Consider the following 25306-nt stretch of genomic DNA (forward strand, 5'->3'; position numbering starts at 1 on the left):
TACTCACTCCCCCTACTGTGCCCCAGCAGGGCAGAAAAAGGAGAAGAGCAAAAGAAGAAAACCTGGAGCTGGAGAGATAAAGACAGTTAAATAAGTGAAGGAGGGGAGGAGAGGGAAGAAAAAACCTAAAGCACAACTGATGTAAAGGCAAGTCACCTAACCTTTCTCCTACAGGCAGATCAGTGCCCAGGCAGTTGGGACATCAGCTATGCTGATTGTCACTGCTTGGTGTTCTGCAAGTGCTATTCAGCAATCAGCAAGAACATCTGTTTCCAACACTGTTTTAGCGACAAATCCAAAGCCACAGCACCATAAGGGCTGCTAAGAGGAGAGTTAGCTCCATCCCACGGGCCTGGTCCTTAAGGGGGAAGGCAGGAAGGTTCGTTTGGCTTGTTTCACATCCAGGCTGTAGCCTTGGAGCCCTCTGCTGTCCGCCCCAAGGCGGCTTCGAAACCTTTACACCATACATGTTCAAACTCGGTCCAACCCAGCATTACAGCACTTCTCCCTGACACCTGCAATACTGCTGCCCGGGCACCCACTTCACTGGGAGCCTTGTTAAGTACAGCTGAGACCAATTTTGAGTATTCACTCAAATGAGATTTTGGCATCAACCTCTCCCCTTCTGTTTCAGCAGGGGTTTTTCCTAGTCTTTGCCCCACTCCCCCAAGGAGGCCAAGAGACTCATAGTCAGGAAGTGGTTCTTATTGCTCACACAATTTACTTGTCTTCAATATGAAGCTAGGCAGGCAGGACAGGATCTTACCAGCCCAAAGAGTTTCTCATGGGAAGTGGGGTTCATAAAGGTGAATGTGTGGAGGGTGAAACGCTGGTAATGAGAAGGCAACAGTAGTCCTGAGGTGAAACTCAGAGGCATCAGCTGTGTCTGATAGTTGTCCCCTGCATAAGGGCACCTGAGGAGGAATGGTAAGCAGTGAAAAAGAGAAAGTTATTTCCCCAACCCAAATTTTTTTACAAGTCATTTACCTATCCACCAAAATTGGCCACTGCTGCTGTTCCTGGGGGTTAATGCTTGGTGTGGCCCAGCAGTGGTGCAGAACTAAAATCAGGTCGGGGTCTGTTCTCTGAAGGATCTTGACCTCTGCATAAACAGGGTCTCTCAGAGTCTTCACAACAGGATAGTCACTGTCTGTATAATAGGAAGTATAGCTTCCATCTGGGACAGAAGAAATCCAAGAGCCATTTAAGAGCAGGAAGAAACAGGAGTAGGCATCCTTTATAGCCATATCAGCAAGTTCCCACCATGGCAGGGAAGCAGTGCTGGGTTAACCCATCAATTCTCCACTGTTACTCATCAGAGACCAGAGCTCTGTACTGAGAGCCTTGAGCAGGTCCTGCAAACCTCTCCTACCAGAGGCAACATGCAGCTCCAAAGACAGAGGACCTGGCTGGGACACAGCAGGGAGGGGTGGCAACATGAAGACCTGAACACTCAAGGGAATCGAGCTCCCACTGATGGAATAAGTACATCACACATGTAGCCTGGTGGGAAAGGAAAGGAAAGCTCCAAATCAGGCAAATAAGAAAAGCCACTCTGATACTTCCTTTCTCCAATATGACAACCTATCATCTGCTTCAATTATATTAATATCCCCTTTTTAATTATATCATATCCCCTTTCTTCCAACACTTCCTATAAACAAATACTTGAAATTCTCTCTAATGTTTAGATTTGAGAATCTGCTGATTGTCACTGATCAATACCAGCTTTATTCCTACTAATTAGAGATACACCAGTCTTTAACCTACTCTAGTGCCCTCATGTGAATTCAGAGCTTGTGGCAAGCAGGAATTTCTCTAAGGACATTGAACACAATGACACCCTGCAACATGAGCCCCAGGGTAAGACCTGAAAATGCTATCCCTAGTGACAGAGCCAAGGCTCCCAGTCTTCACATCCCTGCTTGCCACCAACTGATTCTCATATATGGCCTGGTCTCCAGTCATCTGGAATGACAGATAAGCACCATCACTGTGGTAAAGTCAGGCTGGAGAGCAGCATTTGGCCTATGGAAATCTGTAGGATGTCCATTAGGCAGCCAAAGTCATGTCAGGCTGTTCCAGCTTTTCCAGCCTATGAACAGCTGCAGCTCTTACCTGAAAAGTAGTGCCACACGCATAGAGTGGAAACTGGTACACAACAAAGGCATTGTTTGTTAGGACAGGGACACAGCCAGTACCGTGTCCACTGGCCGGTTGCACTGAGTCCAGGGCAATAGGTGGCAGGGTCACATCTTGAGAAACAGCAATGGAAAACTGGCCATCTGGTGTGCAATGAGCTGTCACTGGAGAAAAAGATATAATCAGCCTTGAGCTCAGAGATAAGAGGGATGGAAAGGAAGCCCTAACATCACAATCAACAGAAGACCAGCAAGTCCTGCAAGCTGTCCTGCCTTTAACCCATAGAACAAGTGCTAAGCATGGCAAGACAAGTGCAACCTGCTCCAACAACAATCCTGGGCATAAAACCAGGTCTGTTGCAATACAGTGGAAAATACTGGACATTTCACTGGGACATGATATTCTTGGCAGGCAAAAACATAGCCCTGAGCCACCTGCTGACACACCAAGTGCTGGCTTTCCCTGCCAGCAAAGTGAGAACTCCTGTTTTGCAGCAGCTCTGGAGGGAGAGAGGGAGGGAGAACAGATGCTTCAGGCTTACCTGTGTTACCAAAGTAGCAAGGCATCATCCTGTCTCTGGGCTCATAGCAGCAGCCTCGTGCTCCACAGTCTCGCTGGCTGATGGGCAGGGAGGCACACGGCAGCCGGTCCTGGCTGGGAACGGCCGAACAGACACTACTGCTTGGAGCATCCAGGGCTGGAAAAAACAACAGGTCTTTGCAGATAAAGCACAAGAGCAGGGGGTCAAAGACATGAAGGACACAGGTTGAAGGTGTCCTGGTGACTCTGCATACAAATCAAGGGAAGCGAGAGTTAGGTGAGAGTCAAACACATGGCCTGGATCTGGCATGGAAGCCTGCTCAGGATGGATCTGCATTTCCATGGAGCAGAGAATCCCCCTGAGGCCATTTACAGGAAACTGGACTTACATTGGATCTGTCAAGATAAAGCATTCTAGATCAACTCTTGGTAGTTGTAACTAGTGTCCAGTTCATTCCCTGAACTTGCAGGTGTGGCAGCACATTTCTCTCTCTCTCGGAATTTTTCATAGAGGTGCACAGAGAGGCAGAAACAGAGAACACAATTTCTATTTCTACTCCTTGTTTTTCTCATGTGGAATGTGCTTGGAGAATTGTTTACCTGGAGTGATTGCTTGATTAGATTCTGGTGAGGACTGTTTGAGCCTGATGGCAAATCAGATCCACCTGTGTCTGGACTCTTGTGAGAGGGTCAGAGTTGTGTTAGAGATATAGTTAGAACAAGTAGGTTTGTAGTTTTTAGTATCTTCCTTTATGTAGTATATTAGTGTATTTTAGCATAATTATAATAAAGAAATCATTCAGCCTTCTGAATTGAGTCAGACATTCTTATCTCTTCCCCTTGGGTTTGCCTGCATTTAAAACAGTAGGAACTCATGTAGTCAGAATATGGCTGGGAGACACAATGAACATATTCACCTGCTGACCCTGCAGAGAGGCACAAGTCCCCAGCAAGCTGGTGGCTCCTAAGTCCAAACTCTTTTGGATGGAGTTTTCTGCACAGCAGCAAGTCCCTTTTCCTAGCCCCCAGACTGACTAGGAACAGCCATCAGAAATGAATGGCACTCACCACCACCACAAAATTCGGACAGGTGCTTGTATCTTACCAGGAAGGTCCACAGGGCACCTGAGCAGCATCTCTTCATGAAGAACCTTTTGTCCAGCAGCATCTGTTCCTTCAAGCCCAACCAGTATAAGGTAATTGTGATCCTAGGGGAAAGCCATGCCAGTCAGGCCAGCCAGAGTAGCAGTAATTACAGTCCCAGCAGAATCCCTAAGGCCACTCACCCATTCAAAGACATAACAGCCAGCATAAGAGATTGATACTTTTCTGGAGCCATCTGGTGTCCCCAATACCAAGAGCCCACAGCCAGAGTCATTCTGCAGAGCATGTGCCTTCCCTTCAGTATCTAGGGAAAGAGGACACAGCAGCAGGGGCTTCAGAGTTGCACATTGCAGATTAGACCCACTACAATCCTACCTTTCTCTAGGAAATGGGGACCTAGACAGTAATAGTGTCTGGAACAGCAGTGAGAGAATCCAACAGACAAGACATCAAGATCTAGGCACAGCACTGCACCAAATCCTTGGCTGCTGTGTCATATAAACAGCCCCCTGATTATGCAAGATGCAGAGAACTTCAGTGAAGTTCAACAGCACTTCACATCAAAACCTGTTCCTTTCTCCTCATTCCATGCACCTCTGCATTTGGACAAAGATATGACTAAAAAATCCTCTTGATATTGCCTCACCCCAAGTAGTCAGCACAAATGAAGCATTCCCTTCCCAGCCTGGATGTAAGGTGAGCTGTAAGCTTTTTTGGCCACAAGTCAGCAGGGTAGGATCAGAAAAAACACTGACATGAGCCCCCAGAACCAAAGCCAGAGGACCAAGAAACACACAGAAGAACATAGCTCCTGATGGAGCCCAAGACCATCCTACAACACCCATCCTGCTTTCTTACTAGGCTCTTAGCCTAGTCCTTCTAATTTGTGGAGCCAGCTGGGACCAGAAATCACTGAAGTGCCCAGGTGGACCCAGCCCAGCAGCTTAACACCTTCAATTGCCCTCACCTGAACTCAGCAGAGTCTGCTTACACTCTCTGAAGAAAACCAAAGGACAAGAGTTGAGCTAATGTCAAGAGATGGGTCTGTATTTGTACTATAGAGCCCCAGGAGGGTCTTCAAAGCTTTTTTCCTACCCTGAGTTCTTCCCACAGTCAGGATATGTAGGAAATCTTGTTGCTTCTCCCCATCCACCCTGTTGCTGCTCTATTGCTCAATACATGGCATGAGTGCAAGAATGCTCTTTTTAAAAGATTATACAGGTTCAAATGCCAGACACAGGGTACTGACATAAAAGCATAGAAAGAGACCTCCGCATAAAATCTGTGAGAAATCATGGAGCTCAGAAGGCTTTGCACACCTAAGCAGTGGCGATTCCCCATAAACACTCTTGGCTGTGGACTTACAGCCCTGTTTGCAATGTGTTTGTGTGGGGATAGTTGCAGGACTGCTTCAGGCCTGGCTGCTAAGTGGCAGGATGGTGTGCTCTCTGGGACCCCTACTGCCAAAACTGGCAGGTGGGTCCCTGAGATGGGCTTGAAACACAGGCAAGGGGAGCCTCTGTGATCCCAGTGAAAACTCTGCATGTCAGCAACCATTGCCTGCCTGTAAGTGCAAGGTGTCATGGAGTCTTCTCCCCAGCCATACATCAGGCAGCCACACCAAGTGAATGCCTTGTTGTCCATCTTTCCATGCATGTTTCTGCATTCATGCAATGGAACTGTGAATGTCTTTACACCTCTGCCCTCAGCAGACCCTCCAGCTCCTGGATGTCTGCACAGCACTGTACAGCATCAGTACAACTGGCCCCAGCCAGCCCTCATCACAGGCATGGTGGGTGGGCAGCAGCTGAGTGTGAGGGAGGCTTTTCCTTTGCTCTTCCCCCTTGGCCCACAGCCCATCTTTGCTGCATAGCTGTACAAGCTGCCATGATCCCAGCTGGTCAAGAACGTCACTGTGCCTGCCTCTGCTAATTTCATGCACCAACCAGGACGGCTGGTCCACAAAGTGTAAGCCCTTGTCAGCAGCTCTGATAAGGAGATGGAGACAATGGGTCCTGGCAGGCTGCCTGCGTGGCTGAGGCTTGAGCAGCCCTCATGAACCAACTGTGATCCCCACAGTGCCTGCCTGGGCACAGCAAAGTGGAGAGATACGCAGGGAAAACATTTGGACTTTGGCAGGGAGGGAGGCTTCATCTCTTTAGAAGCTGAGCACTGTGCATGCCCAAATCACATCATCACTGAATGATTGCCAAATGCTTCCTTTGACTGCATTTCCTGCTGATAATTGGGTAAAAATAAGTAAAGTACTTTGGAGCTATAGCGAAGTACTTTCATTATACTTTAACCCATCCATACTTCTGCTGACAGCAAAAATGTTTACATGGACTTGAAGAATAATTCTACACGAAACAACCCAGAAGTGCTGTAGACCCGCCAGGGAGTACCTGTGCTGAGAATGGTTTCAGGTAACTGCCCTTTCCTAGCTCCTACACAGACACCAAATAGCTCTGTTTGAGCATGTAGGGATGGGAGGCTCTTCAAATGAGCCTGAAATTCAGGGAAATGAAATGTTTTGTTTGAAAGAAGTTGTTATGGTAAGTGGAAAGCGGAAAGCAGCCTAGCTGAAATTAAGCACACAGGTCTCTCTTCCTCAGAAATGTTTCCCTCACCCATTTGATATTTCTCATGCATTACAGTGACCCACCTGTAAGCATCAGTTTAGATAGCAGCCAAGACCACCATAGACAGGACAGACATGCAGAGGATGAAGGTAAGTGAAGAAAACCTCTCTGTGGACCACTAGTCTGATGAATGAGTGTCATGGGAAAAAGGGAACTTTGTAGACAAGGTGGTAAGGTCACGAATGCTGCTAGCTGGCAGCTACCTCATGTGGAAGTGCAAACTCTCATGAACTTCACTTTCATTAGCTGAAAGTCCATGAAGCTACATGAACTTCCATGAACTGCTCTGACAGCATCTGAGCTGATGCAGGAATTTGGCCAGCAGACCAGCAACTAGGCAAAAGTTGTTGGCAATTCAGTTTTCCCACCTAAATATTGAGTATGGCTCTCTAAGAAGTAAAATAAGATTTAAAATTAACAACTAGGAAATTATTGCACCTATTCAAGAGAACAAGGATGACTTAGAACTCCCTTCTGCAGGGAAGGTACAAAACTTTTGCAAGGGAAGGAGGTCTTCCCTAGCTCCTCTGAATGAAAGTCACATGTACACACTGCTCTGCAGCAAACACAGCATGCCCCAACTAAGCAGTCATTTCACCCAGGTCTCTTGCTAATTCCCACCAAGTCTCACATCCCCTATCCTTGCAACGCCTTCTGATCAGTTTTGCTTGCAAATGTGTCACAGCTCAGGAGAGACAAGAGGGTTAAGGCCAGATTTATCAAGCTGAGCACAGCCCTGAGGGTTGTTTCTAGCAGCCCTCGCCGCTGCCCTTGGGACTGCCAGTGTGCAGGCCCTATGGAGTCTTGGGCAGGAAGCCTCCAGCTCTTTTTTAATCCCTTGCAACACACCAGAACACCTCTGCTGTCTTCCAGAACACCTAGGGAACTTCCAGGGCACTAGTTCCTCATAGTGGAGTCATACATCAATAAAACAAGAACCTGTGCGTGCCAGCTTCCAGCAGCAGGTTGGATGAGCTGCTTTGGTAAGTGCAAGGACTAGTTGCCAGGTTGCAAAGGCCTATACCCAGCCTTGTACAAGTGCATCTCTGTCCCAGCTTGGAAAGCCATTTCCAAGAGACTCTCAAGTTCTGGGTTTCTCTCTTCTCTGCCTATTCTTCTTGTTTTCTTCTCTAAGAGTCCTTGAAGAGGTCAGAGAGTCAAGGTCTCGTCCCCTTTTCTGACATCTTCATTTTGTCTCACCCAGCAAGTCCTTTCTTGTCTATTGTCATGTATGCAGAACTTTCTAGCCTTGCTAGATAGATATTTTATACTTTCCTCTCTTGTGAAGCCAGACACCCCTAGGGAGAGAGACTGAGGCTATTGCTGTGCAGTTGCTGAGGCAAACACAGTTGCATGTCCTTTGGCAAATCACATGCAGTGTGAACTTTACTAATCACATCAGGAAGATTTCATGAACAATGAAGGATGACTCACTCCACTGAGGGCTTGCATGGAAGAACAGAAAACCCAAATATCACTGAAGTACTTGGAAGATGCTCTTGTGACAGTGAATATCTGTGAGTGCCTCAGTAGGAGAGTGTACCCCTAGCATGATTTTTTAAACAATTAAGTCTAGGTGAAACAAAACAAGTTTTATGAGAACATTACAGATTTCCTAATTTCTGTTGGCATCTGGAGTTGTTTGTAATAAGGTGTGTCTTCAATGAATAATTAATACCAATAAAACTCTTAGTTTCATAACACAGGGCAATCTAACAAATGATTGACTAGCAAACATTGACTGACACAGCCATGTGACCCAAAACCTGCTCTTGGGCTAACACAGACCTTTGGTATATAAACTCACATTCTGACAGCCAGAGTCACTCCCTCTTGTGCCACAGACGAAAATGGAGCTCCTGGGAGGAGTTACTGTTGTTCTCCTGGTTTGCATTGCTTGCCTGCTCTCCTTTGCAGCATGGAAAGGAAGGTCTGGAAAGGGGAAGATGCCTCCAGGACCAGCTCCCCTTCCCATTCTAGGTAACCTGCTGCAGGTGAAACCAAGTAACATGACCAAAACCCTCCAGAAGGTAAGGCCACTTCTTCTTCTCTTTCTGCTGTGGGTGTGAAATGTGTGGGACCTGTGCATGGGATCAACCTGCTCGATAATTTGCCATTCCAGAGGAGCAGAAAAGTAATGGGGATTGCAGATGCTTCCACTCATTGTTGTTGCCATGTTGTTCAGGGCCTGATAAGTGGGATCCATCACCACAAACACATTTATCATGAGAGAACCAAATCTTCATGTTGCCAATGTGTGAGGCTAACTGCCTGCTGTGGGAGGCAGCAGCAAGGAGACTTTCCCACTCTTCCTCACCATTTGATCCATGGCTGCTGCATTTTTACAGCTCAGTGAAGAGTATGGACCCGTGTTCACAGTGCACCTGGGCTCTGACCCAGTGGTGGTGCTGCATGGACATGATGTGGTGAAAGAAGCCTTGGTCGATCGCGCAGATGAGTTTGCTGCCAGAGGACACATGCCAATTGGAGACAGGGCTAACAATGGATTAGGTATGTTTGCTGACTGAGCTCCTTCTGAAGGAGAAGGGAAGGGCTGAGGATGCATTCAGCAGATTAGAGCTGGAGTGCACCTTGCATGAGGGAAACATGCAAGGGGTGGGTGCAACCCACCTGGAGAGGGGAAGCCAGAGAAGGCTACAGCCACTCAAAGGGTGTGAGGTGGCAGAGAAGAGGAGCCAGATTGCTCTCAAAGATGGGCAGGGAAATGGCTACCAGCTGCAGCAAGGGAAATTGTGTATGGATGAGTGATGAATTATTCACAAGGATCTTTGGCATGTAGTGGAGAAGGCCAAAAGCAGGCAGTTGGACTACAGAACCTCCAAACATAGTATGCTGTGACGCAACCATGTCAGTGCTCTCCAGGGACAGGATTCACTGTCACCATAAGCCACTGTTCATCTCACATGCAGCATGGTCAAGACAGATCTTTCCTCTTCCTTCTTCTGCAGGGATTGTTTTTAGCAACAATGAGCTATGGTTACAAGTACGGCGGTTTTCTCTTGCCACTCTGCGGAACTTTGGAATGGGGAAGAGGAGCATTGAAGAGAGAATACAGGAGGAATCTGACTACTTGCTGGAAGAGATCAACAAAACAAAGAGTACAGTCCATTTTTAATATATTTTATATTTGAAAAAAATAGGCTGTATTAAGGGAGCTCACAGCTTTAGAATGGAATGAAGCTCCTATGGATTTGGTCCATGCACCAGCTACCCCTCATTACAAAGTCATAATAATGTTGTGATCATGTTTTGTTCTGTTTGGAGGACCCTTCTGTGTCACTCAGAGATTGATCTGATATTTCCACTAAAAACCAGAGTTCAGATTACCCACAGTAGCCATATTAGACATACTACATTTCATGGTTTTTTTTTAATAGTCTGTAACGTTTCTGAAATCACAGGAACACCTTTTGACCCAACCTTCATGCTGAGCTGTGCTGTCTCCAATGTCATATGCTCCATTGTCTTTGGGAAACGATATGATTATAAAGATAAGAAGTTCTTGGCTCTGATGAACAACATGAACAACATATTTGAGATGATGAACTCCCGCTGGGGACAGGTACAGTCAGTAGGCATTTCACAGTGGCAACATTCTCCCAGGGGAGCAGGAGGCCTCCTTCCCAATGAAGTTCCATTTCAATCTTCTAAGTAGGACCCTATCACTGCTCTGCTGCACTGAAGGCATTTCATTCAAGAGCATCCCTCACCAAAGCTGGAATTGGCTTTGCCAGCTAAGTGCAGCTTCCCAATAGTCCTGGACATCTTTCTTCTCCACTTCTAAGGTTCCTACTACTACTACTAAGCAAGCCCTGCCAGACTGCCCAGCCTCATAGTCCTTCTGCTTGGCTCAATGACAGGGTTGTGGCTTTCCTGGGCTTTTGGGTGATATCAAAAGATGGGGGAAATGTCAAACTAGGGACCTTCCTGTTTTTTTCCTTCCAGCTCTACCAGATGTTCTCAAATATCCTGGATTACCTGCCTGGCCCACACAATAATATATTTGGAGAATTGGATGCTCTAAAAGTCTTTGTAGCAGAGGAGGTGAAGTTGCACCAAGCCTCCCTAGATCCCAGCTCTCCTCAGGATTTCATCGACTGTTTCCTCTGCAAAATGCAGGAGGTAAGGAGACAGATGGCCCCAGCTTGTCCTCAAACACACCTATGCTGAGTCCTTCCCTCTCATAAGTAACACAGATATGGGGATAACCCCTTCCCAGTCAGCTGTGCAATGGGAAAACAGCAACAATACCCCAGATATTGTCCATATTAGGGCTTTTAGCTCTGGGTCTGCGTGCTCACCAGCCACCACTACCTGCAGCTGTTTGGAGAGGGAGAGCTTTCTCTGCTTTCAACAAAACAAAGAGACTTTTTCAGTCTGGTCTTGCAGTTCTTTCACTGGAAAGCACACAGCAAAAAAGCAATAGAGTGCCATTCAGTGCACAGCTTAAAAGAAGGCTGATACTGAGTTTACTGCTCAAGGTAGCATTGCAATGCCCCAGATGGCTGCTGCACTTCAGCAGAGAAATGCCACAGCTCTAGGAGAAAAGGAAGGTATGGGATGACATGAGGAAAGGGCCACTTCTCTCAGCTCAGCCAGAGGAAAAACAAAGCCTTTTCCTTAGGAGAAAGATCGTCCCAATTCCAGTTTCCACATGAAGAACCTGATAACAAGCGCTTTTGACTTGTTCCTTGCTGGAACAGAGACAACAAGCACCACACTTCGATATGGGCTTCTGCTTCTTCTCAAATACCCAAAGATACAAGGTACCAGTTTGTGACCTCTTCGTCTCTGGCTGTTCCCCTGGGCTGGGCAGATGACTAACACCACATCCTCCTCCCAGATTTTCCCTTCATCTTTCTATCTCTCTCTCTCTCTCTGGGACTTGACTGTGTCTACATCTTTCTTTAGCCAAATCAATAGGAGAATTGTCTTTGCATGGGCAGCAGTGGAGTTCCAGTCAGCATCAAAACCAACTTAATGCTCCTGCCATCTGTGATTTGTAAATAGCTTGTTATTTACCCATTTGATGGTTTGTGCCTCTCATGACAGAGAAAATTCAAGAAGAGATTGACCAGGTAGTAGGACAATCAAGAAAACCCTGTGTGGCTGACCGGACCCAGATGCCCTACACAGATGCTGTGGTCCATGAAATCCAGCGCTTCATCGCTCTTATCCCCCTGGCTCTCCCTCACACTGTGACCAAAGACACCATCTTCAGAGACTACGTCATTCCTAAGGTCAGCTCCCTCAAGTTCAGCAATTCTTAGGCTGTCAGTTAGAAGCCACAAGTTAGAACTGTTGTGGCCTGACCTTGTTTTCACCCAGCCCTTTGTGAGGGTTTTATCCTCAGCAGCTGTAGCTGACTTGCACTTCCTTGTTGATGCTCCATGGGCCAAGACTAAAACAGTAGCTCTGACCAACACTTTTTTTCCCCTTGCTCTGCAGCTTTAACATTTGCTTTAATAATGATGTCCTAGTGGGTTCACAAACACTCACAGCAGTGATTCTTCACACAAAAAGCAGCAAAGTTGAGGAGCAGCTCACCACCATCCAGGATAACCTGTGCACATGCTTGGGAGCAAAGTCAGTTGCTGGTTATTGAGCACAGAAAGACTCCGAGCCACAAAATGCTGTAGGTGATGTTTGCATTGAATGGAAAAAGCCAAACCTATTGTCTCTGTTCTAGCACACTTCCTGAGGCAGTCTCTGCTGGCCACTGCCAGAGGCAGGCTGGTGGGCTGGAGCAGCCCATGGCTTGGCCTGGCCCGCTGCAGTGGTGCTCATTGCTCTTCTGGGTGACTGTGGGCAGCTGGGAGACAGCAGTACGTGGGCTGCTGGTGGTGTGATTTCCAGCTCTCTGTGTAAACTCGTAAGAGAGGACCCAGAGAACTTCAGAGCTACCAGCAGAGAACTCTAGTGTCACCATTGCTGAATACTCCAGCCCCTGTTAATGCCTGGCCAGAAAGTGGGAAGGTAGAGGATTGTGGCAGGAGAAATTTGTGAGGAGAGGGGAATTCCACAGGAGATTTTTTCCACAACCTTGTGTGCTTTTGATATTGGACTCGCAGAAAAGAAGGTGCATGGTGCATCTACAAGGTTATTTTTGTGAAACACCAAGAAAGAGAGGAATTAGGTGGGGTGTCCCCTGATGACCAGAGCAAGGTGAGGATGAATGTTGTGGAGACAAGAGGGAGAATTCAGGAAGAGCAGCCAACAACTGCTGTGACATTCAGTAGGGTCTCCCTAAAGCTGCCTCCTCTAAAGAAGGGTCCCCAGAGGGAAACCAAAGGCACTGGTAGGGTTATAAAGGGAAGCACAATCTCAACTTGGCAGGCAGGCAGATTGAGTGACCTAATTTACCTGCCTTTCATGTTCTGCTCTTCTTGTGTTACTTCAGGGCACCACGGTTTTCCCTGTCCTCGCTTCTGTCCTCCATGACAGTAAAGAGTTTCCAAACCCACACGAGTTCAATCCTGAACATTTCTTGAATAAGAATGGCAGCTTTAGGAAGAGCAACTTCTTCATGCCCTTCTCAGCAGGTAAAGCACAGGTTTGCTCTTTTCCTCCCTCTGTCAGCCTCCTCCTCCAGTGACCACCCTGCCTTTCCCTGCAACACACAACTGCCTCTTCCCAACACAGTCCTACTGGTGTTTCCTTGGGGCTCACTGCTCTCTGGACAACTCCTCCCTACTGCTCTCATCTCCAGTGGCACCTCCCATCTTCGTCAGGCCTGACGAATTAACACATCTCCTGCTAGGAATTGTCAATGTAATGATGTGAATGGGATCCACTGGCACTAAAATACCTGTCACCTTCCTACACAACCACCCAAGTTGTCCTGAACAAATCTTTTTGTGATAGCTCCACTTTTTCCCCAACACCTTTTAAGTACTTCTTAGGTTACATGCAAGTATTCACCTTTCTCAACCTTCCACTTTCTCACCTGTGCTTTATGTCACCCTGCTGTCTCTCAACACACTTAAGTCTTCTCCTGCTCCTGTTCTTCCTTCACACACCCATCCGAACTGTCAGGGGTCTTTTTGCCAACAAATTCTTCTCTAGAAAATGTCCTCAATAACCCTGACAGTTGTCTCACTGCTATGGCTGTGTGTAATAAACAAAGCTGTGCAACACAGCTGCTTAGTACAAACTCTGCTCTACTCAGAAACACCCATTGAGTTCCATTTGCTGCTTTCACTTTCAGGAAAACGAATATGCCCAGGAGAGGGCCTGGCACGAATGGAGATATTCTTACTCATAGTCACCATCTTGCAGAAATTTACTTTGAAGTCTGTTGTCAATCCTCAGGAGCTCAACATAACCCCAATTCTGAGTGGGACAGGCAATGTACCTCCTGCCTACCAGCTCTGTGCTGTCCCCCGCTGAAAAGCAGTGAACCACTCTCCAGTGTCCTGAAGCTGGCCATTCCTTCACATCTTCTTTACTAAAATCAACAGAAGGAGCATTAGCCCAACTTTCCCAGACCTTCAGGAAGGCAGTCCAAACACAGGCAAAAGTAGAGACCTCTGAAGCCTCCCAGAACTCCACCACACCACAGGAGGCCCTGGGTGACACTGCAGCCTCTTGCACTGATGCTGTGTCACAGGATCACTGAGCACAGTGGCTGCATCAAAGAGCTGGTTTCCTCACCAGCACAGCTCCCGTGGCTGCTCCCGCAGCACGAGTCCCACCAAGACCTTGCTTTGCAGATGGACAGTGCTGCATGTGTGTACATTCACCATCCAATAAACAAAAATCTGTTTATGGAGATTTGAGCTGTTATTTAGTTTGGGTTTAATTTGCTGCCACACCACAGAGTAGGTCTGCAAAGCCTGTGGTCAGCACACTGTGGGAAGGGCTGTCCCTCCTGGGCAAGAATCCTGCCTTTGTCATCCACTGTGCTCACTGCTGCTGCCTGCAAGGAGCTCCAGAGCAGTCACAGCACACCACCAGTCTGGAAGGCTCACGGTGCTGGAGGGGAAGGGTGTCCTGCAGCCTGTCTGCCAAATGAAAAGAATGCATTCATGCTTTTTGCAGGCTGTTGCAAGGAGATCACTTACCTGAGCATTGGAGACTGCAACCAACTCTCTGGCAGCTCCTTTCTACCATCAGTATCACTGCAAGGATTTAGATGCTCTTTATTAAAATGAATTAATTTAGGAAAAGGGTAGTGTCTCTTATTTCCACCCCCAGCTACAAATTTGGTGTTCTTCTTTCAGTAAGAGGCCAGATGCTTTTCATCAAAATATTCCACCACTGATTACTTTCTCCTGGGTTTCTTTGTTCCTTGTGGCCTTTGGTTGTGTCTGGATGTTCATTTAAATAGATACTGGTTGTTGTGTTTGTCTTGATCTTCATTTACATATACACTTCTTGTTCCCTGCATCATGGTCATATAATAGTCCTAGTGGCAAAATATAACTCCTGTGATTGATTGTCATAAGGCACTCAGAGACCATGTGAATACTGCAGAGAAAACAGTGTGCAAGAATTCCCACCTCCCTTTGGAAATGTTTAGCGTTACTTTGATGGAAATATCACATTTGCCCACATCTCAGGTCCATCCCTCCTCGTCCCTCTGTTCTTTCCCATGAAGACTGCAGCTTTAATGCTTGTCTACTCTAAAACAATGGCAATCCATTGCTGTCTGCTCCTCTGGGATTGCAACAAATGGACAGACGTGCAAACAGAAACAGCAGTCATGTATGAGACCCGGGCACAATGGGGAGGAGATTACCTTGAGGTTTCCATTAGTCTAAGGCTGCCCTTAGAGCCAGTCCTGCAACTCAGCAGCATGTGTGCTTTGCTGAGAACAAGTTAAAAATTGGCTTACATCTGGAGGTCTTGGAGGGGATGATTCATATTCATGTCCTTCCTGCCCACTGGGATGCTGATTCATCTGAGGCAATGAACAAAACTGTGACAAACAACAACAACAAATCACAAACAAATGGATGAATAGCACAAGGCAGTGAGAAAATGCTCTCTTACTATAGAGCTCCAGAACACAGGACATGCTCAGGGGACAAATAACCACTCAGAGGATGATATTTGGGATAATATTCAACATATCCTAAGCTGGATGCAATAATGCTGTGTCATTTGGAACAATGACAGTGTCCTCTTGACACCTGCCCATGAGAATGATCTTGCAGAGGTCTGCTTCATAATCTTGGGCACCAACCTCCTCTTTGCTCCAACTGCCCTAAGACCCAGCAATACCTCCAGGACAGAAAGGCTGGGGGCAGATGCTAAAATCTAAACAGGTATTTGAAACCATCTCTTGCACTGTAAGGAAAGGCAGAGCTAATGAAGGAGTGAGTTTGACTGATCTGGCTGGGGCAGAGAATGGGAGGGTTAAAGACCCCCACAGAGCTTTTCAACCAAAATATAGGTGGTCCAGTGGCCTCACCTCTCCTGCTTTCTGATGTCCCTCTGCTACTCCCATCCACAGACCCAAATCCCACTCACCATTTCATGCTTCTCCATGAAAAATCCCTGCATGCAGTAAGAGCAGACCGCCCAATGTCAGGGTTAGTGCTCCTTTTAGGATAAGCTTCTCTTCCTGCTAATACATGCAGGACCTGGAAAGTGGAAGAGTTGATGACATTTCTCTTGGGCTGACTCAGACAAACTGGCTGGGTCCCAGAACATCCAGGCTCTGGCACACACCTGGGAAGCTGAGCTTCAGGGCACTGGAGCCTCCATATCTCCTCTGCCAGCTGCATGGCAAATAAGGCAGCTTCTGGCTCTAAGACTGCAATTAAAGCAAGGCACACAGGGGAATCCTGCTTTTGCTTTCTAAGGCTACCACCTCATCTGCCAGAGCATTTAACTAGAAATGCCAGGACAAAGTGGAAGATTTCTACTGGCTCGATGCTGAGACCAATGAGCCTGTGTGGTCTGAAGCATCATTCTTTGTCTGCAGTTGTGCCACTGGGTCATACTGTGCCAAGTACTCAGGTGCAGGAGGCTACATGGGGATGCTTATTCCTTACTTCATCTCCGTTGCTGCTTTGCCTTTGGGAACAGCTGGGAGGAAATTCAGATACCATGAAGGTTTGGGTAGCTGTGACACACACCAAAGAACTGTTCTGGGTAGTGGAACATAAATTAATTAGGTGTGTGTTAGGGAAAGAACACAGACATGGCCCTTAGCAAGGAGGGACAGAAAGAGGAAGAAAAGCATTTTAGGTGCTGCCTTAGCAGGATGGTGGACTAAAACTTTGCAGGAACATCTGTCTCATCCTGCTGTCCTTCACACAGGAGTTTCAAGTCTCTGGGTCTTTGGCAGCTGCTGCTGAAGGCCATAGGCTGTAGTGTAGCAAATGAGCTAGTCCTTTGAAAAATACTTACAGACTAATTCGCAGATGCCCAATATTTACCGCTGTGGACCTGCATCTCAGCCCCTAAAGTGTGAGCAACACATGGATCAATGTAGCCCTTTGGCTGGCCAACTTGTTTCTCTGCCCCACTTTCTAAAAGCTCCCTTGATTGCAAGAGCCAATTCCTTTCCTAAAGGCCCATAGGAGAGTTCTTTCCTGCTATTAGCAGTAGACCCAAACAACAGAACAGACCCTTGTTCTGACCCTTGGCAGAACAAGGAATGTAGTAAGAAATTTCCTCTCCTTGAGGAAGTGGAAAATGCATGCATACAACAGAATATACAACTGAATCCACCATCTTTAATGAATGCAGAGATTTGTTCTGGACACAGGTACATTTGTGATTGTCCCCACACCCTCTTCTCCCCCTCTAAAAATTATTTAGTTAGTGAAATGTAAAACCACACAAAGACCAGAATACATATTCATACATCAGAGGGTTTGACATTTTTTTTCTTAAGAAAATTTCACTCACTTAGAATTATTGACTGTAAAGTCCAGTCAGTACAGCAGAAATATTCTACATAGATCATTGGTTGGAATGCACAGTACAATATTTGTGAACACACTGTCACAAAAGACACCTGGATGAACACTAACAAGTGTCATAGATCTGTCAAACCACATTGCAAGCATCTGCATCAAACCAGTCTAGGGTGTATGGGCAATTACAAGAACATGGAAAAGAGATGTTAATGTACATGGGAACCTGCTACAGTCCCTTTTCTCTAGAGTCATTGCTGCCACTAAAAGGTCAGGTAACTTGAACTGTTGCTTGTCACCTGAAACTTTGGTTCTGTTTCACAGGGATTGATGTCACACTTTTATGTCCAGACCTGAGTTACTGTAATTTTGCTTCAACTGGAGCAAAGAAGAGAAGGACAAATGCACACCCCATCTAGCAGAGCTCACTTCCCCAGACCTGCATGGTCAAACAGCTTGAGATCAGAGGTCTTGCCTGTAAAAAGGCCACAAAATTTGAAAAACTAAACAAAGCAGAGCCAAAATAATGCAAACAAAAAACCCCAAACTAAAATAGAGATAACATTATTTTATACAGCCTGCAATAAAGCTATAGTCAATGGTACAGTATTGTTCACATTACACTTGTTAAGGCTTTGACTACTGGTCTTCTACATGCACATTTTATATACATATAATCCTCTGTGTGTATGTATAAATTACTTTACTTTTCTTGGTCTAAGCAAGAAAATATTTTCATGCATTTGCTTCTCCTAGTATTCACAATACTTGGCCCATATTCTATTCAAAGATTTCTGGAGAGGGCTGAGTCTATTTATTATCCATCTGAAAATGCCCTTATCTCCAGGAATGCTGTTTGTGACAGACAGTGGCACTGGCCCCACACTTCTCCACAGTCATACACAAGAGAGGAGGTGCCACTCCAAAGCCTGACAGCACAATGGTTATGTAAACATAATAATCCTTGGATTATAAATACTTTATTAAAGCTAACATACCTCAGCTTTTAGCTCATAATTGCCCATGAGTGCCTTAATGAAACATTCAGAACAAAGTATTTTTTTTCCTCCCATGTCAACTGCTCAGTTACAGTGGCTCCCCCAAAACACACTTTTCCTTTTTTTTTTTTTTTCTGAAAGAAGCATAAAGGTACCAGTTAATTCTTCAAGCCTGTGGCTGGGTAGCTCTCACAAGCAAACAAGAACATGTCTGAGCCTTGTAGCTCTAAGTGCTCTAAGTCAAAGTCACCATCTCACTTGCACCCTTGCTGTGAAGTCAAGAGACTGGGCCATGCACCAGTGGCAAATGGGTAGGAAGCAGAAACAAGAACTCTTCTATTCCTAGCCCCATGCCTGCAGCTTGCACGTTTGACAGGTCCCCAAAGCTGACCTGTAGCACGGCCTGTGTCCCTCTGCCTCAGGGACTGACTTTCCTGCCTTTTCCTGACTTCCCCTGCCCCAGTGTTTTCTTCAGTGAGATGTTCTGGCTGGCTGAAGTTGCAGAGCACTCCCAGGTTGTGGAAGGGAGCCCTGGGGAGAGCAGCTCTGCTGTGAAAAGGACGGGCTCACAGGGAAGTGGCAGTACAGAGAGGAAGCAGTGTAAAGAAGGCTGAGAAAGCAGGCATGGGTAGAGTGAGGAGAGATTCCTTATTTAAGACAGGACCTAGACTGCTGCCACAGCCCTCTGGGCTGCCTTGCACAGTGGTGTAACTGGACCATGCTGTCAGCACTCCTGTTATTAAGCTTTGCCACCATCACACAGCTTTGCCTTGCATCCCACCACAGCATTTCCGTGTCAGCCACCACCCTTGCCTTGGGCACTGCATTGAAGTACTTCCATTCAACATATACCATGATAATTACTACAAACCAAATACTGAGTCCTAATTACTACAAACCAAATACTAAGTCCTCCTCATTCCCTGGAATCTAAGTAGCTAGAAGAGACTGTCCCTGTCCCCTGCCTAGCTCTCCATTCAACAATAAGCAAGACAATAATAGAGAGGACAGAAAGAGTGATGCAGGCACAGCCATCTGGTTGTTCTCTTATTGCACAGAGTAGCTGGGGCAGATAGGGGAGAGCGGGTGGCTCACAAAGTCCTTTGAAAAAATCCTAATGGATGGCTGTCCAAAACATTGTTCCAGAAAATACGTTCAGACAGCTCATGTGGATGCTTGGGAAATGTCACCTAGAAACAAGATATGCAAGAGATGAAGGCTATTCTCAATTCAAGTTCAGTCTTCATTCAGCCCCATGGCAAGTTGTGCAAAATACAACGCTTATGTCCTGGCAGGTACAATTAAAAGACAATTTTTTTGGTCCTGGGTAGTTTAACAAGAAAGGGTCATGCTAATAATTGCAGAGGCAAACCTTTGAGACTGGATTTAGTTTTAGTTACAGAAAATAATGTACACTGCTTTTGGCCAAGTGCACAGAAGCTTAAAAAAAAAAAAAAAGACAAAGATCACAGTTAAATGTCTCAATCTTCAAATGGGGAATATCTGTGAGGAGGAGTCAAGCTATTTTCTCATGTGCAATGCATCCTGAAATTTGGTACTTATGTATTGGGCATGAAATCCTTTCTTGTTGATGGTGTCATCTGTATGGAATCGAATCATAATGGAATCCCCTGCAGAGTAGATTTCTTCCAGAGGCTGCAGAAAAGGAAAGAAGACAATACACAGTGGTCAATTTTGGAGGCTAAATAACTGTCTGCACCATGACACTAGAGCTTAAGCCCACAGTGAAGACAGATTGGCCAGTAAACACAAAAATTGAATGCTCAGTATCTCCTGCCCTGATCTGCCTTTCTAAGTATATTCCTTTGCTCTTTATGTTTGAAGACTGATGCCAGTCCACTCTACAACCCCAGTCCTTCCAGATGCTTTTTTCACAGGCCTCCCTGAATATTCTCATTCCAGTCTTCAGGTTTACTCTAATTTGTCATTGTCTTTTCAGGAGAAAACTGGAACCTGTTTGGCAGCTGATGCTCTCCCAGGGTTCAAATAACTCAGGTACTTATCTTACATGACAATTCTGGTTATGTCCCACACTGTTATGACCTGCTGCAATCTCCTTGTGCTTCCCTTTCCCAGCCATTCTTCATTCATCAGTGTGCAGGTTGGTTGATTACTACCCATCTGCCCTGAGCTTCTTCACATCAAGTTGCTGTGCCTTTGTTTGCCTTAGTTTTCAGACCATTTCCCCAGTTTTGGAGAACTTCTTCCACACACCCGGTCCCTGATTGTCTCTCTTTAAATTCAATAAGAAACATCTCCATTTCATTGCTGAAAGCCTAGAGAAATCCAACACAAACCCTCTGATTTCAAAAACCACACACCATTACTCATGATTTAATTACTCCTGGTAATGAGGATGCAGGTGACAGTTCAAGAGACAGCAATGCCATCCTAAAGGCAGCAAGCATCACACAGCTCTAAGTCCCTCCACCATTCACCCTTGCCATAGCATGGCCACAACATAACTTGGCTTGAGCCAAGAAGCAACAGAGGATGAAACTGGCCTTTGGAAGCCATTTCCCACATTTACACAACACTTTGATGGCAGGGCTGGGGCACAGCAGCATGGCAGTCTCATGGGCTACAAAGGACAGCCATTCAGCAAGAATTTTCTAGCCAACACTGTGTAACAGAAAAAAATGGCTGTGATCTCCTGAGGAAATGAAAGAAGCAAAACCCAGCCACAAAGCATTCTCAGTACCAGTTTGTGACAGCTGCCCCTCTCCCAAAACGGTATGAGGATACTTCCTTGCCACCCTCAGTGATCCCCCTGAAATCACCACTGTCAGGGCTTACCCCCGAGCCACAGAAGCGTCCCAGACGGGGTGCAGTGCTGTCATACCCATCGTAAATCTCCATGTAGTCGTACCCACAGTCAGCCTCCTCCTCTATCTCGAATATCTGGAATATTAGCTCCACCCCATAACCATCTTCAGCTACAATCACCCATTCACAGTTGGCTTGACCTGGGTAGTTGTTGTCCCCAAACTGAGCATGGGAATATAGATCCTTAGCTTGTACTTCAGCCTTTAAGAGCCCACCGCACTCTGAAGGGAGAAAAGGACACAAAACAGTCTCTCAAAATTCTTACAACAGACTCATCCTACTTTTGAGTCAGTCATGGGCAGAGAAGACCTCCAGCTTGAAGTGCAACAGGAAAGGCAATTAAACACTGCACCAAACTACAATAAACCCATGAAATCTACAGTTACCCATGAATACAAAGATGCAAAGAGCTTAGAGGAGCTTGGTTTTTTTAGTATAGAACACACATGGAAAGAGGTGATCAGTTTAGACTGGCAGGATAGGGTTCTTGACTCATACTCTGGGAAATTTTATTGTATTAGCCAGCAATCACTTTGCTCTTTGCATTTGTCCTGTAGATGAAATTCTGACCCCAAGTATTTTGTCAGCTGGAGTGGAAGCACATCAGAAAAAACTGGTGATCAAAACAATCCTTTTCTGCCCACACAATGCACAAAAGTATCCCTGTGTTTGTGCAGAATGTGTGTGCTTTAGCAGAGTTTTCCTGCAGCCAGTGAGGAAGACACTTCTTCACCAGTGTCCTGTGCACAGCTACTTCCAGCATGTTTCATCTATTTACATTGACAGGGATTTCAAAGAAATGAATGTTGGCACAACACGCCCAGCTCTGTGCTGCCATGGATAGGAGGATCAAGCTGTGTCTGTCCACAGCACAGCTCTGTTTCTACGACAATCAACCTACTGTGGGCCTGTTCTGAGGGTGGGCCAATACATGGGCTAAATTGCATCACCTCCTTTTCCGATGGCTGATGTGGAACAAAAGGGATTGTTGCTCAACCAAATACCTCCAATTTAAACAAAAGAGCCTGATCAGGAATGTCTAATACCAAGAGAATTCTGAACTGTTATGGGAGGTGGTATTTATGCTATGCCATTGGCAGCAGTCTGGGAACTGAACGTACACCACTTAAAATTTAGGCTAAGCTTATTTAGGAGAAAGGTGTGTCTGTTTTACCTAGTAAAAAATGTAGCGAGACTTGATGACATCTTTTGGCACTGGGATATTGGCAGGCAACCAGTTTACCTGTGCTGTGCTTTGCCTGGAAACCTCTCCTTTGCACAGAAGCATCAGAGTAAAACCTGAGGAACATCTTGTTGGTAGAAGCCACTACAGGGTCTGGTTTCTTGCTGCCACAGAAGCGGCCAAGGACAGGTGACTTGCTGTTGGGCCCATCATACATTTCTAAGTGGTCATAGGCACATTCTTGGTGCTGCTCGATCTCAAACTCATTGAAGGTCTAGAGCAAGAAAATGGAGAATTAAAACAGCTGTACATCTGACTATGCAATTTAGCATAGGGTGAAATGCCAAGTGAGAAACAGATCAAATGGTATGTGTGTCCCACTCTCCCCACTTGCTAAAACAGAATAATGTGCTTTCAGACAAGAGTGATCTCAAGGTGGCAAAAATCAGAACTCTATATCAGTGTGCTGTGTTACCTCAGCCTTACTGCCTCACATGGTTGCACGACAACAGTTATTAACTGCAAGCCTTATTTTTCTGGCTGGAAATTCTGCCCAACACACCAGAAGGGCAGTTCTATAATATTACTTCCACTGAGCACAGGGATTATTTTCCCCAATACATGGGCCATCTGAACAGCTTTGGGCATGCCCTGCTACTTGCATCAGGCTATGTTGTAAAATGGGCCTGACACATCTCCCTCAGAAGGGCTGGCTCAGCCACCACCTTATGTAGATATGGCCCCAACAGAGTGACTCACAAGGAGGCGTAGGGGTGGGAGGGCATTTATGGAGGGCAATACTCTACAGTTGTGATCTGCTGGAGCCTCCTCCAAGCTGCCTCTCCTCTGCCTTGTGTCTCTCTGAGACCTTCTGCCCTTTTGCAAGCCAGGGTAGCCTCCCTGAAAACTCTCCTTCAAGAGCCCCAAACAGGACCTGAGGGCATCAGCCTCCCACTCACATAGTGGTGGGGGAAAGTCACTCAGCTCCTCCCAACCCAGCCTGCTTCTCACATCATACTCTCTGGTTACTCACTACTTTCACTCGGTGGCCAGGTGTTGCAGAGATGTCCCAGGTGCACTCTTTCCGGCTGGGATACTTGTCAGGCCAGTTGGGACTGCTCATCATTCCCTCTGCACCACTCAGCTTGTGCTCACAACCAGCTTGGGAGAGAGAAATCATACTGGGGCAAGTCTCACATGGCAACCCTGTAGTGTCCTACATGGTCCTCTCTGCCCACTGAGACCCTCCGCAGGGCAGAGATATGGAAGGCTTCAGTCACCAAACAAGACCTTTTAGTATTACTCCATAGCTCTGGTGAGTTTGTCCCATACTTATTTTGAGCTAACCTAGCAGATGGACCATCTCACTCCCCTGGGCCTCATTAACCTAACCTATGTCCTCACACCTTAATCTATTCTCCTGCTCCTTCACCTCCATCTGCCCTGTTCCTAGGGCCATGATGTCAACCCCTCCACAGTGTTGACTCTAGTGCTATCTCAGCCTTGCATCGTTTTGCCAATTTGGAGAGCTTTGTCAGCTCTTGGAGAGGTCGGAAAAGGACCAGAGACCACATACAGGAAAGCCATGGGAGCACATAGCAGATATAGGGGTGCAGGAAGAGAGGTCGTTTCGGCACCAGCAAGTGGTTAGATCAGCCCATCCTTTCTCTTCTGGCTCAAACACACTCAAATAATTAAATGAAGCAGCAGTGACTAGTCTAATGATGATGTCCCACAGCTGCTCCTTTTTCAAGTCCAATTTCTCATCCCCACCCTGTCCATCCCCTGTGGGCATATAGGGAGCAAGACTGGGGAATGGGAATTATCCTATATCTAGCCAGTTTTGCAGCTAGCTGGGGCTTTTTCACTGCCCTTGCCTGGTATGCTGTACAAAGTTCCTTTCAGCACAAGGCAGGACGCACCCTGAACCAAACAATGTTTGAAGTACCTTGGCATTCCCGAGGGCAGGAGTGAGGACTTTACCTTCTTTACAGTCATGGCTGTTTTCATGCAGCACAAAGCCATTTCTGCACTGGCACATATAGCTCCCAAAGGTGTTGATACATTCGTGCTGGCAACCACCATTGTCTTTGGAGCATTCATCCTTGTCTGGGCAGGATCAAACCAACAAACACTGAGTTGACAGTGACACAAGCTACCACAGTCACCAGCCGAGAGCCCCATACCCAGGCTGGCAGATAGCAATGCAAACCTCCAACTCTACTGCTGGATTAGTCCATTCAGCTTTTTAGCCCAGATCCTCTTCTCTTCAAATGCCTCCATAAAATATATCACAAATGTGTCCTATTTTATAATGTAAGTTTATTAGTTAAAGACTCCTGTCTAAAAGAAACCTAGAGCAGCATTTCATTCTTTAAGAACAGAGCCCAGGAAAACCATCACATGAATTCACTAGCCGAGGTAAAAATCTACTTTATATTTTCAAGTTCTTATGTGCTCTGATGAGCCTCCATTTCTAAATAGCTCTGCCTGAGCACAAACAGCCAGCTGATGAAAAAGATCTAAGGTATGAGCTGCTCCCTGATGCTGAAATATGCCCCAGTGGATCTTGACTCCTGTGTGTTCAGGACTATGCATTCCTCAATTCCTCAAAGACTCCTGTCTAAAAGAAACCTAGAGCAGCATTTCATTCTTTAAGAACAGAGCCCAGGAAAACCATCACATGAATTCACTAGCCGAGGTAAAAATCTACTTTATATTTTCAAGTTCTTATGTGCTCTGATGAGCCTCCATTTCTAAATAGCTCTGCCTGAGCACAAACAGCCAGCTGATGAAAAAGATCTAAGGTATGAGCTGCTCCCTGATGCTGAAATATGCCCCAGTGGATCTTGACTCCTGTGTGTTCAGGACTATGCATTCCTCAATCTCACTTTTCAGCATAGGATCTGCTCATGGTTTCCAGTCCACTTTAATTTATGAGACATTTATCTCTGCTTT

At 46.2% G+C, this 25306-nt stretch overlaps 3 protein-coding genes across 29 annotated transcripts in view; 1 reads left to right on the forward strand and 2 right to left on the reverse strand.

Moving 5' to 3' along the window:
• The window catches only part of LOC110480038 (zona pellucida sperm-binding protein 4-like), a 61903-nt gene extending 53598 nt beyond the window's left edge, over window positions 1-8305 (reverse strand). For 15 of the 16 annotated variants that reach the window (XR_014956124.1, XR_014956126.1, XR_014956123.1 and 12 more), the window contains exons 1-7: window positions 4433-8305; window positions 3969-4090; window positions 3788-3890; window positions 2684-2839; window positions 2119-2306; window positions 1373-1503; window positions 767-914 (exon numbers count right to left, since the gene is read on the reverse strand). Coding sequence is in view for 10 of the 16 variants with exons in the window: in XM_085582446.1 (XP_085438572.1) it covers window positions 767-914; window positions 1373-1503; window positions 2119-2306; window positions 2684-2839; window positions 3788-3890; window positions 3969-4090; window positions 4433-4631 (1047 nt within the window). In the remaining 6 variants the exon portion in view is untranslated. The other variant, XM_085582450.1, reaches the window with a different exon arrangement.
• Window positions 8231-19782, forward strand: LOC110480306 (cytochrome P450 2C19). The gene is made up of 9 exons (XM_021548155.3): window positions 8231-8458; window positions 8777-8939; window positions 9398-9547; window positions 9851-10011; window positions 10395-10571; window positions 11074-11215; window positions 11502-11689; window positions 12850-12991; window positions 13657-19782. The coding sequence occupies exons 1-9, from the start codon at window positions 8279-8281 to the stop codon at window positions 13836-13838; spliced, it is 1485 nt and encodes a 494-aa protein (XP_021403830.3). The 5' UTR covers window positions 8231-8278; the 3' UTR covers window positions 13839-19782.
• Window positions 17270-25306, reverse strand: part of TLL2 (tolloid like 2) — an 84468-nt gene continuing 76431 nt past the window's right edge. For 9 of the 12 annotated variants that reach the window (XM_085582423.1, XM_085582419.1, XM_085582418.1 and 6 more), the window contains 5 exons: window positions 24332-24457; window positions 23382-23509; window positions 22340-22622; window positions 21136-21386; window positions 17270-19974 (listed from right to left, as the gene is read on the reverse strand). In XM_085582423.1, coding sequence (XP_085438549.1) covers window positions 19840-19974; window positions 21136-21386; window positions 22340-22622; window positions 23382-23509; window positions 24332-24457 — 923 coding nt within the window. In that variant the 3' untranslated portion in view covers window positions 17270-19839. The remainder of the gene's footprint in view (window positions 19975-21135; window positions 21387-22339; window positions 22623-23381; window positions 23510-24331; window positions 24458-25306) is intronic. The other 3 variants (XM_021548141.4, XM_085582420.1, XM_085582424.1) reach the window with 1 other exon arrangement.

This window comes from Lonchura striata, chromosome 6 (assembly GCF_050655825.1).
Source record: "Lonchura striata isolate lonStrDom1 chromosome 6, ASM5065582v1, whole genome shotgun sequence".
Classification (NCBI taxonomy): domain Eukaryota; kingdom Metazoa; phylum Chordata; class Aves; order Passeriformes; family Estrildidae; genus Lonchura; species Lonchura striata.